Source organism: Podarcis erhardii, assembly GCF_964252035.2.
Source record: "Podarcis erhardii genome assembly, chromosome: 6".
NCBI classification, from domain to species: Eukaryota; Metazoa; Chordata; class Lepidosauria; order Squamata; family Lacertidae; genus Podarcis; species Podarcis erhardii.
Genome location: NC_138510.1, coordinates 82520778 through 82534361, shown reverse-complemented (window position 1 = coordinate 82534361; position 13584 = coordinate 82520778). Strand labels below are relative to the sequence as shown.

The following is a 13584-nucleotide window of genomic DNA, read 5'->3' as shown; positions in this document are numbered from 1 at the left end:
ATCTATCATCTATCTATCATCTATCTCACCTTAATGAAATAGTAAGAAGAAATACCTCCTGCTGTCCAGAAGGATCTTACTCTACACGAGTGGTTTCAAGTCCCTAAAAAATCACAAGTTGTTGATAGTTTCTCCAGGTTTGATTACTGTAGATAACAAGGGTGCAATATTTTGTGTGAAACATTAGATATGGATGGTGCCAAAGAACTGCTTGCTAGGGTGGACCTAAAACATATAGGTACAGTCAAATAGCAGCTCACGTGGAGGTGAGGTCAGGGGAAAGAAGCAAGAAAGTAGGTAGCATGTTCTTGATTTTTTGTCAATCAGAGCTAACCTACACGACCCTCCATATCTTCTTGGACTCATCTCCCAAAAGCCCCAAGGAGCACAGCCAATGGTAAGGGATGTTGGGAGTCTTGAGGGCAAAAGATTCCCCATCCATGGCATAGATGCTTCTGGATGCCTGAAGTACGGAGCAATGATGTTTTGAAATTTCTTATAGATCAGAATTTTCAGACCACCGAAGAGCAGAATGGTTGTACAGTGACAGGTTTATCACCCAACAAGAACTACAGTTGTTTATCAGAATTATTGTTTCATGGCAATATTGCGAAAACTGACAACAAACAGCTAACAACAGATTATGGAAGTGAGTATGACAACATGATGCTTAGTCACTTATGAACTTGCCTTCATCCCAGAAACTAAACTTTTACAACGATGAAGGGTATCGTTGTGCACATATAAATAAAAGCATACAAATAGGATTTAATGTATTACTGTGACAGATTATAATCTGGGCAGGAGTGCCTGATCCAAGTTTGGAGGCCCTTGGGTAAGATGTCCATTGTGGGCCCCTTCTCCAGCTGGGCCCACCTTCTTCCCCCCACTGTTTATTTTATGGCCTTTCTGATTTGAGACAATACAAGCAGAGTCTCCTCCTCTTTCTCCTTACTCCTATCACTACACTTTCACTCAGAGGACATTTTCACTGGCACTTGATCATAAGTCCATCCCACCCATTTTGCGAGGATTTTTTTTTTTTTTTTTGAAAGAATGCCTAAAAGGTTGCCATTTAAATAATCTACATTATGGCACATATTTCCCCAGAGTGCATATTTTTTCAAGGCTTTACAACATGGTTTCCCATGAAGCATGCCTTTTATACCTAACCACAACAATACTTCATTTCATGTGCACTCTGGGAGTGCATTGCAAAATCGGGTGATTCGCACTGTCAGATTGGGAGTTGCATTCTGATCCGAAAGCAAGTTTGGGACCATTGAATTGGGTCACACAGCAGCAAAGAGCAGGCTGAACCAATTCCCCGTCTATCCCTAGCAAGCAGATACAACAAGAAAGAGGAGTAGTAAATCCCAGACTTCTGGAATATATAATAATAATAATAATAATAATAATAATAATAATAATAATAATAATAATTTATTATTTATACCCCGCCCATCTGGCTGAGTTTCCCCAGCCACTCTGGGCAGCTCCCAATCAAGTGTTAAAACAGTACAGCATTAAATATTAAAAACTTCCCCGAACAGGGCTGCCTTCAGATGTCTTTTAAAGATAGGATAGCTGCTTATTTCCTTCACATTTGAAGGGAAGGTGTTCCACAGGGTGGGCGCCACTACCGAGAAGGCCCTCTCTCTGGTTCCCTGTAACCTCACTTCTCGCAATGAGGGAACCACCAGAAGGCCCTCAGCTCTGGATCTCAGTGTCTGGGCTGAACAATGGGTGTGGAGATGCTCCTTCAGATATACAGGACCGAGACCATTTTCTTGAGGTATACAGGACTGAGGAAGCTGGTAGTTGTTGCTCTGCTGAAGCATGGGCCTCTGTAGGTACCCAATGATAGTGATCCTTGAAGCTGACCCTGATGGCACTGGATATTATTTGGGGAAGCAAGCAGAATGACTCCTTATTGCATTTTTATTCCTAAGAAAATTATTGTGCTTTAAAAAATAATTGTGGCTTGATGTGAATACAGGATGTAACAGGCTCATGAATCAAAACATATGAAGCTGATATTGTTCTAGAAATAGAACCTAGATAGGGGGGAGTTCAGAGCATGCAGCTCCCAAGAGGGTCCTGTCTCTTCCACAGCTGCCATGTTGGAGTCAAACTCAGATAGTCTCTGACTCTGCTTCCTCCATCTTGCCACTCCTAGACTCCAAAGATTTTTCTCTCACCCTCTTCAGGTAAACTGTAGGCCTGTTACTAACGAAGACCAGGGCCCGGGGAGAGGCTTTGCCCCTCTGCTGTTTGGCATAGTCTTTTGTCTCATTACTCACTTATCTCCCTGCCCTTCTGTTCCCTGGATGGCTTATATTTTGAGCAATCTCTTGGGGAAGCTGGGCTGTGTTATTTTCACCCCTTGCTGCACCTGGGAAAAAGAAGGGTTTTCTTAAATCCCAGTAGCATAGCTAGGCATGGGCGGGGGTGATCTGTAGGGTGGCACGATCACTGCTAGGCATTGGGGGTGGAATTCTGAGTGGCAGAGGAGCTGGAGGGTGGCATGGCGGTTGCTGGGTATCTTAGGCGCTGCGGGCTCCCCTAAGAAAAGCTCAACAGCTTTGGTCCGCCACTGTTGAACCCTAATCCTTTACTGATTCCAGAGATTTCTTTCTTTTCTTTTTTATTTTTTTTAATTGTTACCGTTCACATTAACACACCATACAGAAAAAGAAAATAAATTCCATCACCACCAAAGAAAAAAAGAGAATTAATACATCAACTAATAACCTTCAAAACATTAAATACATAAAATAAAAGTGGTCATTTCCTATGCACCAGACTTCCTGTCTATTCCTTATTACAGATTCTGTATTAATTGTTTGCTGCCATTGCATAAAGAGTTTTGTGCCATTTCAATATCCCTTAATCCATTCATTGGTTTTACCACATTTTTAACACTGCTACTGAAATTATTTGAATGCTGCATATGACCTTAAACTACTACTATTATTTTTCAAGTATATTTTTAAAACTTCCCATTTTGAGAGAAATACCTGTTTTGGTTTATTTTTTATCTTTTCTGACATGCCTATCTAATTCCCTCCAGCTCCTCTGCCACTCAGAATCCCACCCCCGATGCCTAGCAGTGATCGTGCCACCCTACAAACCCCTTTGCCGCCCTACAGGACACACACAGCCATTTTTTGAATCCATTCTAATCTTGACGGGACTTTATCACTTTTCCAGTTTGCCACAATGAGAACTCTTGCTGCGACCATAGCATATAAGAAGATCTCTTTAGCCTTTTTAGGAATATCCGAGTCTGTGATTCCCAAAAGGAAAGCTTCTGGTTTCCTATTAAAATATATTTTAAACATTTTTTCCAATTCTATGTGGATATCCTCCCAAAACACCTTGATTTCTATACACTGCCACCACATATGGAATAAAGTACCTGGCTTTTCTTTACACCTCCAGCAATTATTGGGGACATTTTTGAACATCTTGGACAATTTCCAGGGGGTTAAATACCACTGATGCTGCATTTTAAGAAAATTCTCTCTCAGAGAGTAACAGGCTGTAAAATTCCAATTTATTTTTCACAGGTTTTCCCACTGCTCCATTGCTATTGAGTACCCAAAATCTTGTGACCATTTAATCATAGCTGCTGTCACCTCCTCCTCCTTGACTTCCCAGTCAAGGAGGAGTTGGTATACTTTAGAAAGTGTTTTAATTCTGGAGTTCACCAAATCCGATTCAAATCTGGAAGTCTCAGTGGAGAAACCCTTTTGTCTATCAATTTTGAATGTCTCAAATAATTGGTGATATTGAAACCAATCACCAATGCACTCTCTTATTTCCCCAAAGCTTTTTAATTTCAGTTGGTTATTCTCCTCCTTTAGAAGTACTTTATACGTTGGCCACAGTCCCTGGGTATTTTTTCTCTTAACTGCCTTAGCCTCTATTGGTGAGATCCACCAGGGAACCTTGGGTTTGAGCAGGTTTTTATAGTTCTCCCAAAACATCATTAGGGATTTCATAATAATATGGTTTGAAATGTTCCTGTGAACTTTTGCTTTCCCATAGGAAAGTGTGCTATCCCCGTCGATTATCATATCCCTCCAAGTCTAAGAGGTCTGGGTCCTGAGATTTCAAAGGAGGGTTACCCACCCTCTCAAACCTATAACACAGCAAACAGGGATGAAAGATTGCGCAAAGCAATCTTTTTCAGAAGAAAATAAAACTTAAAACCTACAGTGTTTCAGAGCCCACACTGATTTTTTTTTTAATCTGTTTATGAGATCTAAAAGCTTTAGCGTACAGACTATGGATATCAACCGTTTCTCTTTTAAACAGAGCCAACACCAGTGAGAGAACTGCAAGTCGACCCATTAAACCAAGAAATCAGTGCTGTTAAGATCAAGTGCAGGGAGCCAGAACAAATAAATGGTCCTGAAGAAAAATATTATTTGTACTTCTTAGACGAGGAGACCATGATTAAAGCTAACGAAAGCTGTTACTTTGAAGTTATAAACCTCTGTCATTCGACAACATACCAGTTTAAGGTAAATTGCTTAATTCTAACTTTTACAGTCAGCTACAGGCAATGACCTGGGACGTGGGTGGCATTGTGGGTTAAACCACAGAGCCTAGAACTTGCTGATCGGAAGGTTGGTGGTTTGAATCTCCACGATGGGGTGAGCTCCCGTTGCTTGGTCCCTGCTCCTGCCACCCTAGCAGTTCGAAAGCACGTCCAAATGCAAGTAGATAAATAGGTACCGCTCCTGCGGAAAGGTAAACGGTGTTTCCATGCGCTGCTCTGGTTCGCCAGAAGCAGCTTAGTCATGCTGGTCACATGACCCGGAAGCTGTACACCGGCTCCCCTGGCTAATAAAGCGAGATGAGCGCCGCAACCCCAGAGTCGGTCACAACTGGACCTAATGGTCAGGGGTCCCTTTACCTTTACTTTTCAGGCAACGGCAATTTTAGGTGTGTCCAAGTGATGTGTGATCGCCGATATGCAGGTCCTTTTGGACCTGGAAGAAGTCATAGAGTGGACTGGTGTGGAGCAGGCTTTGTTCTGGTCCACACCTGGACCATTAGCTGTATCTGAATGAGTATTTATTAAACAGAATGATGTGCTATTCTTTTTCTTTCCAGGCAACTTTTCTCTAGAGGAGCCTCTCTCATAAAGAGATTGGCTGAATGCACACAGATTTCCATCTTCTTTCTGATCTCCCCTGCGGGGATGAATCGTGGGGAATAAGATTGATCTAGGGATTTACTGAATGGCCAATGGCATCTTTGGCTCTTTGCCTCTAAAGTCAGTAGGGCAAAAATTGAGGCACAAGGCGTAGTTGTTGTTGTGGAGTTGCCATATTCTTCCTGGCCTTACAAAAAGACATGGTACTTCAGTAGAACCCATTAGGGCATAGCTGTCAACTTTTCCCTTTTCTTGCGAGGAATCCTATTTGGAATAAGGGGATTTCCCTTAAAAAAGGGGAAACGTTGATGGCTATGCCCTAGTTTCACCAAACTCACCCACCTGAATGCCTGTTTTCTTAGATCCCATAGCCTTCTCCAACTACACATCCTGTTGTAAGAAATAAACAACTAAACAAAATGACTTTATTTCCCCTTCAACATTTTCCATTATTACCCAACCCACATGTAGAAGCATTAAAGGCTGGTCTATTAGCACAAGTGGAGCACTGCCCCATCAACCTCAGTTCCCCCAGTCAGCTCTTGAGTCTCAGTTTTGTCTCTTGTAGAACTCAGCACGAAGGAATATGGAGATGAAATAGGAATTAGTTTGCTCTGCCTGCCATTCAACATGGCTCCACCTACTGCTGGACCTCCTTACTGTCCTACATTTGTGTAAAAGTACAGTGGTACCTCAGTGATGCGGGTGGCGCTGTGGGTTAAACCACAGAGCCTAGGACTTGCCGATCAGAAGGTTGGCAGTTCGAATCACTGCGATGGGGTGAGCTCCCGTTGCTCGGTCCCTGCTCCTGCCCACCTAGCAGTTTGAAAGCACGTCGAAGTGCAAGTAGATAAATAGGTACCGCTCCAGCGGGAAGGTAAACGGCATTTCTGTGTGCTGCTCTGGTTCACCAGAAGCAGCTTAGTCATGCTAGCCACATGACCCGGAAGCTGTACGCTGGCTCCCTCGGCCAATAAAGCGAGATGAGCGCCGCAACCCCAGAGTCGGTCATGACTGGACCTAATGGTCAGGGGTCCGTTTACCTTTACCTTACAGTGGTACCTCAGGTTACAAACGCTTCGGCTTACAAACACTTCAGGTTACAAACTCCACTAACCCGGAAGTAGTACCTTGAGTTGAGAACTTTGCCCCAGAATGAGAATGGAAATTGTGCGCCGGTGGCAGTGGGGAGGCCCCAGGTTAAGAACAGTTTTGGGTTAAGAACAGACCTCCGGAACGAATTAAGTTCATAACCCAAGGTACCACTGTAGCTCACTTTATGATATCACTTCTTTGGTTTAGGTGGAAAACTGTTTGGAAGGTCTGCAACATTGTTTGTGGTGATACATTTTGGACTAATAAAAAAACAGCATTCCCTGTTCCTTCTGTTTATTAGGTTATTTTCTACAATGGGAAATATCTCTCAGACCCTGTGATCTCTGACCCAGTAAGAAGAAGACGTAAGCTAAAGTTTCAACTGCTTCTTTTAATTTGCTGATTAACCTAATTTACACGTTAAAACACAGAGTAAGAAATGACATGACATGTAGAAAGCAAAGTGAAGAGATGTGCCAGAACTAACTTCTGCTAACATTTTCTAAAATCTTTTCAACATAGCTTGTCTCTCCCTCTCTTCTTTTTAGATGTTGTAAATTATTATGGAAACCTAGCGACGTGTTTGGCATTCCTCATTACTGGAAAGTCCTTGGCTTTGCTCTTTCTTCTGCATAAAATCCACATCCTTATCATAAAAAAATCAAGGTTAGGTTATTTCCCTTCCTTTCGTCTCTTAAGTATATGCAATTAGATGAGAAGACTGCAACATTTTTTTTTCCTTAAAAGGTAAAGGGACCCCTGACCATTAGGTCCAGTCATGGCTGACTCTGGGGTTGCGGCGCTCATCTCACTTTACTGGCCGAGGGAGCTAGCATACAGCTTCTGGGTCATGTGGCCAGCATGACTAAGCTGCTTCTGGCAAACCAGAGCAGTGCACGGAAATGCCGTTTACCTTCCTGCCAGAGTGTTACCTATTTATCTACTTGCACTTTGACGTGCTTTCGAACTGCTAGGTTGGCAGGAGCAGGGACCGAGCAACGGGAGCTCACCCCGTAGCGGGGATTCGAACCGCCGACCTTCTGATCAGCAAGTCCTAGGCTCTGTGGTTTAACCCACAGCACCACCCGCGTTCCTAATTTTTATTAGGCGTAGGCTAAGATACAATTCATTTGCTATCATGTGTGATGGTGTGGGATTTCTTTCTTTCTTTCCCTGTTACATTTATATCCCAACTTTGCTCCAAGGAGTTCTCGGCAGTTTTCCTCTCACCTGTCAGGGAGCATGCTGAGGAGGGCTGCACTGAGGAGGCATGGTGGAAGCCAAAGCCTCCCCTCCCCTCCCCCTCCCCCTGATCCTGCTCCAGATCCTGAATCTTCCCAGGAGCGGGAGGACAGTATAGATTTGGAGCAGTGGTTTGCAGAGGGACATACTTCAGAAGGCAGAAGCTGGGAAATACTGGATGGGGAACAGCTAGGAGAAGAAACACTGTTAACAGACTCAGTTTCTGGAAAGCATTCACACACCCCTTCTCCAAAGTCATGGAGAGCTCAGAAAGTGGCAGAACAGAAAGCACAGAGGGTACAAGCTCAGATTACAAGACGTAGAAGTGATGTAGATTAATAGACGGCAGGAGGTGGATAACTTAATTGGGAGCTCTGCCATTTCTAGGAGATGTTCTTTGTTCTCTCGCTGTGATTATTAAAGTTTCTAACTGGTAAGAAGACTCCTTTTCCTTTGTTCTGCTTATCTACTGCTTGGCGGAGGGGAGCCAATTCCCTGAAGCCTGACATCACCCTTCTAAAATCTTGCAACAGCCCTATGAGGTGACTTAGACTGAGAGAGAGCGCTACTGTCACCCCGAGAGTTTCATGACTGAGTAGGAATTTGAACGCTGTTCTCTGAGGGTCCCAATCCAGCCATCTAACCCCTGCTCCACATTGGCTTCCTTTGGCCATGGTCTGTTGGTTGCATACTTCTTCAGTGATATCTTATAGGGAACCACCTGTCAGGAAGTGTAAAGTAAGGTAGAGAGAAGTGAAAATTCCTCCCAGGAGTGCCTGGAGAGGAAGGACGTCAAGACATTCATGGCCTCCTGTAATGGGGTATGGGGTTGCTTGTGCGTAAGGCGCAAACTGCTCCGAGCTGAGTAGTTTGGTTAAAACTTTCCCCAGGCTGGACAGTCAGTACATCGTGACTGTCTCAATCACTGGCAGAATCCGTCAGTGGGCGATTCCTGAATTTCTTCCAACATAGAAGTTCTTTCACACCCAATCGACGCCTGCCTTCTCTGCGCGATAGCTTTCTGCGCAGAGTGGGCGTCCCCAGAGGAGGTCCCCTACTCTCCCCGCTGGCTTCACTGGAAGAGTCCTGGAGCCTTCTCTCCGCAGCTCCCTCAGACTCCCCTTCCTCCCTGGCGTCACGTCTATTTCCTTCCCCAGAGGAGGCTTCCTCTCTCTCTTTGCTGGTTCCCTCTCCAGCATCATTAGGGAGCCTCACCACCACCCTTGGCTCCGATGGCAGTTTCCTGACACCTCCCATCAGCACCATCACTGCAGCTTACCAAAAAGGAGAGGGGTTGGGAGGTCAAGGCTGTGCAAATGCACCGGTGAAACCAGCTGGGCACCACCAGTGCATCTGCACCGTGGCAACTGTTAGATTTCTGTTATGCCACTGTGCAGTTTTTGGAGTCACAAGACTCTGTTTACATTCCAGACTGTTGGAAGTCTCACGGGAGACGGATGTTGAAGTTATTGGTTTCCTGTTTCTTTGTTCTTGTTGTTCTCTGTCTCTCACATTCTTTTCTGTCCTGCGTAGTTAGAAATAAACGTAGCAATGTAGCACATATTTCTGGCTCTTCCGCTGCTGTCCGGCTACTCTGTGTAATGGGAGCATGCCTGAGGTCTCATTAAAGGCTTAGGTTGTTAATCACCATTGGAGCAGAGGTTGATGGATTCCGAAGATACGACGAGGAGGAGAGCCATTACAGCTCGGTCGTACGGAAGCTCCTCTCTGCCACTTCACCCCTCTCGCTCTCTGTAAACTGCAGTGGCACTGCTGCTCAAAGGCCAGGTGAACCCTTTGCCCCTTCCTGATTCCTTCTCAAGCTAAAGTTGGCTGATAGTAGGGTTGCCATATTTAAAAGAAAAATTAGCCAATGCGTCTGGCTTTCCCCGGACATTTAAGCGATTTAAGGATATTTAAGGACACTGTTTCTGACAAAGGACCAAACCAGAGATGAGCCTGTCGATCTCACTCGTCAACCTGGCTCGAGATACCTAGAATCTGGTTGCAGGAAGCTTCAGTAACATGAAGCATTGCTCTCATCCTTCATAACTGTTTATGTTTCTTACAGGGATCAAAATGTACCTATGCAGCCTCTTAACAGAGGTTGGTATTCTCCTACTTCTGGCAAGGGCAAGTATTTAATTGATGTTTCTGCCTAGCTCATGACAATCCCTTGGTAGCAGTACCGAACCCTGAAGCATGCTTCTTGGAGTTGTAAGGTAGAAACGTTCCTCATAGACCCATGCAGGCATTGCAGAATCAGGGAATTGGCCTGATGAACCTCCCATAGCTACGTCTGTGCTGCCAAGTGGCTAATATGCCACTGACTTCACTCTTAAGCTTCAAGAAGAGCTGCTCAGGGTGCACCTCCACAGGCACATACCTTCACATGTGGTGGGAGTGTCCCAAAATCCAACTATTCTGGACAACAGCCATACAAGAAATATGTAAAATAACTAAGCAAGTATTAGACTTCACCCCAGAATTGGCCCTACTAAACATCTTCCAAGACAACAATGCCCATTTACACCACAAAGAACTCATAACCCACCTACTTTCAGCAGCCAGAAACACCATAACCAGACACTGGAGAGACCTGTCAGGAGTAAGCATGGACCAATGGTACCAAATAGTATGGGAAACAGCCCTACTAGAAAAATTAACTAATAAACTGAAACTGACACGGGGACAAACAGAAGAAGACACCTTCACCCTGGCATGGCTCCCCTTTATCACATACACAGCCCAACAGGACAATGACAATAATCCACCAAGAGCATACAAATCAATATGGCTAACCTGATCCAAAACACCCACCCACCTCACTTACACACGAAAACAAAGATCACCACAGCCAATCACAAACAAACAATCACATCCTAGGCCAACCCCAACCTCTCTCACCACCAAAGGAACACAAGTGAACAACACAAGCACGCTGACACCAAACTACATACATTAAGCATAATAGAAACACCACTACCCCACCCCACCCCCATCCATCTCCCCTCCCTCCACCCCCTTTCTTTTTTTCCCTTTTTTTTCTTCTTCTCCCCCTAATGCCTCAACAATTGAAATGGATTTGTAAAAATGTTACATGGGGGGGGGGGGAAATACGAGGCATTACACTTACACTGTAAAACAAGAAAACCCTTAATAAATAAAAAAACCCTGAAAAATAAATAAATAAAATAAATAAAAGAAGAGCTGCTCAGATTCCCCCCTCTTCACTAAGCTTTTAGTGCAACTTAAGGTTCTGTCTTCCTGATTTTATGTTTGATCACTTTTATTGTGGTATTGATTTTAGTAATTTGAATTGTTTGAATGTAATTTGAAAGATTTTGACTGGGCGGTATGCTCTTTTATGGACTTCTTTGTCAGCGTTTCACATTGACCTGTAAAACCTTATTAAATATAATGTTATATAGAGCTCACTGCTGTTTTCCACCGCCGATGGCTCACTGCTCTGCAGCACCCCCTTGTGTCACGTTTTAATAACGCCTCTTTAACGTTATAAACAACGAGTGTAGGTCCACCCCATTGTTACAGATGCCATTTAATACTCGTTTTGTATTTGTATGAAATTGATTTTTCAAACCCTGCCTATTGACATTAGCAGGCACCTTCACTGGACTCTTTAGTGCCTGCTGAAAACATTTTTCTTTAGATAAGCCCACCCACATTTGCAGAGTGCTTTAATTTGTCTTTAGTTTATCATTGATTTTAATTATCTTTTGAATGTTTTAAGTAGTTGTGTTTAATTGCTTTTATTCTTTTTGGAAACTGCTTTGAGATTTTATTTTTTTATTTTTACAACCAAGCGGCATATAAATTTTATGAAATAAAAATAAATAAACAAGACTGCTCCATACTAAGTATTTTGACTTATTTCTAGATTATGAAAACTATGGGCCACAGAACATGACAATGGATGTGGCTGAGCAGACAGAACCTCTAACAGGAAGCCAGATGTGCACATCAGTAAGAAGTCCAGGCATGAGTATTGAGCATAGAGAGGAAAATGAATTAAACATGTAAGTGAGAAATGACCACAGATGTACCCTTACCATAAAAAATAACCATCTTTAATTGTAGAGCAGTTACCAATGTTTTTCATGTGTTTTTCATGTGTTGCAGGGGGTTGGGCTAGATGACCCTCAGGATCCCTTACAACTCTACAAGTCTATCATTCTTTGCATGAGGACATATTGGAGCTGCACGAAGAGATAAACCACTTGAGGATGCAAGCTGGAGTTGAAGAACAATAGTCGGTTTCAAAATCTGTTGCCATTTTTATGTTAACCCCCCGCCATATGATGTACTACAGCACAGCTTTAATATTATACAAATCGTTAATACTTTTCATCACCTCTTTCACATGTGTGCAACATTTTTTTAAAAAAATGGTAAATGTTGTTTGGAACTGCATGTTAGCCATTATTATTCTCATTTTTCATCTGTGGGACATTGGAGGGTTTGTAAATGTGTATTCCGTTGTTTTGCAATGCTTAATTTTGATTATGTTGCTTTGAACGCTTGCTTTACTTTTGAATAATGTTTTATTCTGGATTGTTTTATTGGATGCTTTAATGTTGGTTGCAAACCGTTTTGAGATCAGTTGTAGAAACAGTAGCAAAGAGATGTGTAAAGTTCATTGGCTTCACGCCTTAGATTCCTGTTACAGCACCTTGTAAACGTTGCTATCACAGGAAATACTGTCCCCCTGCATGTTCCCACCTCTAACAAACCCTGCTTCTGTAACTCTGTGTGAGACTCCCTTGCCCCGTTCACCTCTCCATTTGTTACTCTTCCCTCTTCCTTTCATTTCCAACTTCTCTTGTTATCCCTGATGTTCAAATTGTTATCCCCTTGGTGGGCAGGGAGATCTGTCTGTCTGTCTAAGACCTTGCCAAAGTGCTATAAACACTTTTATAACAAAATATATTGATTATTATGACATTTAGCTTGAGGATATGCACCAGGTCCAGAAGCTTTGTTCTGAATGAGAATTCTTTCCAGGTTGGGGGTTATTTTTCTTTGTAGGTATTCTGTTTTCTGTCTGTACCCTTTTGTGAACAAAAATGGCCCTTTTCCCTTATGGGGTATCCAAGAGCCCATATAGAGTCCTGTACATATTTGTAGGAGAGAATAACAGAGGCCAACCAGAGAATATTGAGAAGCAAAGCATCTAGTAATCTTGATCTTTATTGATCTGTTGCAACAGGGTGCTCCCCTCACCTGCAGGAGAGAGGAAGAACCCAGAAAAAATGCTGTGCAAGGCCTTATAAAGACTTTTGAAATTGCCACCCTGTAGATCAAGACCACCCCTCAAATACATCATACATACATCACAGAAAAGGCAGTCTTAAAACTGAAATTTGAATGCTGTTTTTCTCCTGTCATTTTTTATCTCCTGTCTGGCAGGTTACTTGATTGGATTTCCTGGGTAGCCTGGCCAGTCTTTTGTAGTGATAAATACTTGATCTTTATTGATCTGTTGCAACAGGGTGCTCCCCTTACCCGCAGGAAAGGAGGAGGAACCCAGAACCAAAGTGTCCCTGCCCCTAAATAGACATTTTAAATTCCCTGCCCTGGAGCTCAAGACCACCCCTCCATACATCATACATGCATCACAGAAGGGGTGGAACCCAAGGCCACCACCCCTACATCACACCTACATCACAGAAAAGGTGGTCTACAACAGAAATTTGAATGTTGTTTTTCTCCTGTCATTGTTTATCTCCTGTCTGGTAGGTTACTTGATTGGATTGCCTGGGAAGCCTGGCCAGTCTTTTGTAATGATAAATACTTAGTTCCTGGGCCAGGTCACAGGCTCACACCCTATTCATATCTTAAATGTGCCCTTAAGACAGGATTTGCGAGGAAAGAGACAATGGGGAGGTTTCCCACTTTGACCTTGCAGAGGAAACATTTGCTCAGTTTAGGAATCAAAATGGTTCCGGGTCGGTCTTCCTGTGCTGATCTATGTACGTGCTTGATTAGTACATTTATGAACATTTCCATATATCTAAGACCTAAAAATTCCTATCACAACCCTTTACAGCATCCGTTCC

The 13584-nt window shown here is 43.2% G+C and overlaps 1 protein-coding gene across 1 annotated transcript; it reads left to right on the top strand.

Moving 5' to 3' along the window:
- The first annotated feature begins 25 nt into the window (after positions 1-25).
- LOC309343932 (receptor-type tyrosine-protein phosphatase C-like) lies at positions 26-12279 on the top strand. The gene is made up of 7 exons (XM_081866172.1): positions 26-649; positions 4324-4532; positions 6567-6630; positions 6814-6931; positions 9579-9613; positions 11406-11544; positions 11648-12279. The coding sequence occupies exons 1-7, from the start codon at positions 460-462 to the stop codon at positions 11658-11660; spliced, it is 768 nt and encodes a 255-aa protein (XP_081722298.1). The 5' UTR covers positions 26-459; the 3' UTR covers positions 11661-12279.
- The last annotated feature ends 1305 nt before the right edge of the window (positions 12280-13584 follow it).

Coding starts and splice junctions, on each gene's coding strand:
- LOC309343932 (XM_081866172.1), top strand. CDS start 460: ATGCCTGAAGTACGGAGCAATGATGTTTTGAAATTTCTTATAGATCAG. Junction 650..4,323: donor GCTAACAACAGATTATGGAA/GTGAGTATGACA, acceptor TCTTTTAAACAG/AGCCAACACCAGTGAGAGAA. Junction 6,932..9,578: donor CTTATCATAAAAAAATCAAG/GTTAGGTTATTT, acceptor TGTTTCTTACAG/GGATCAAAATGTACCTATGC.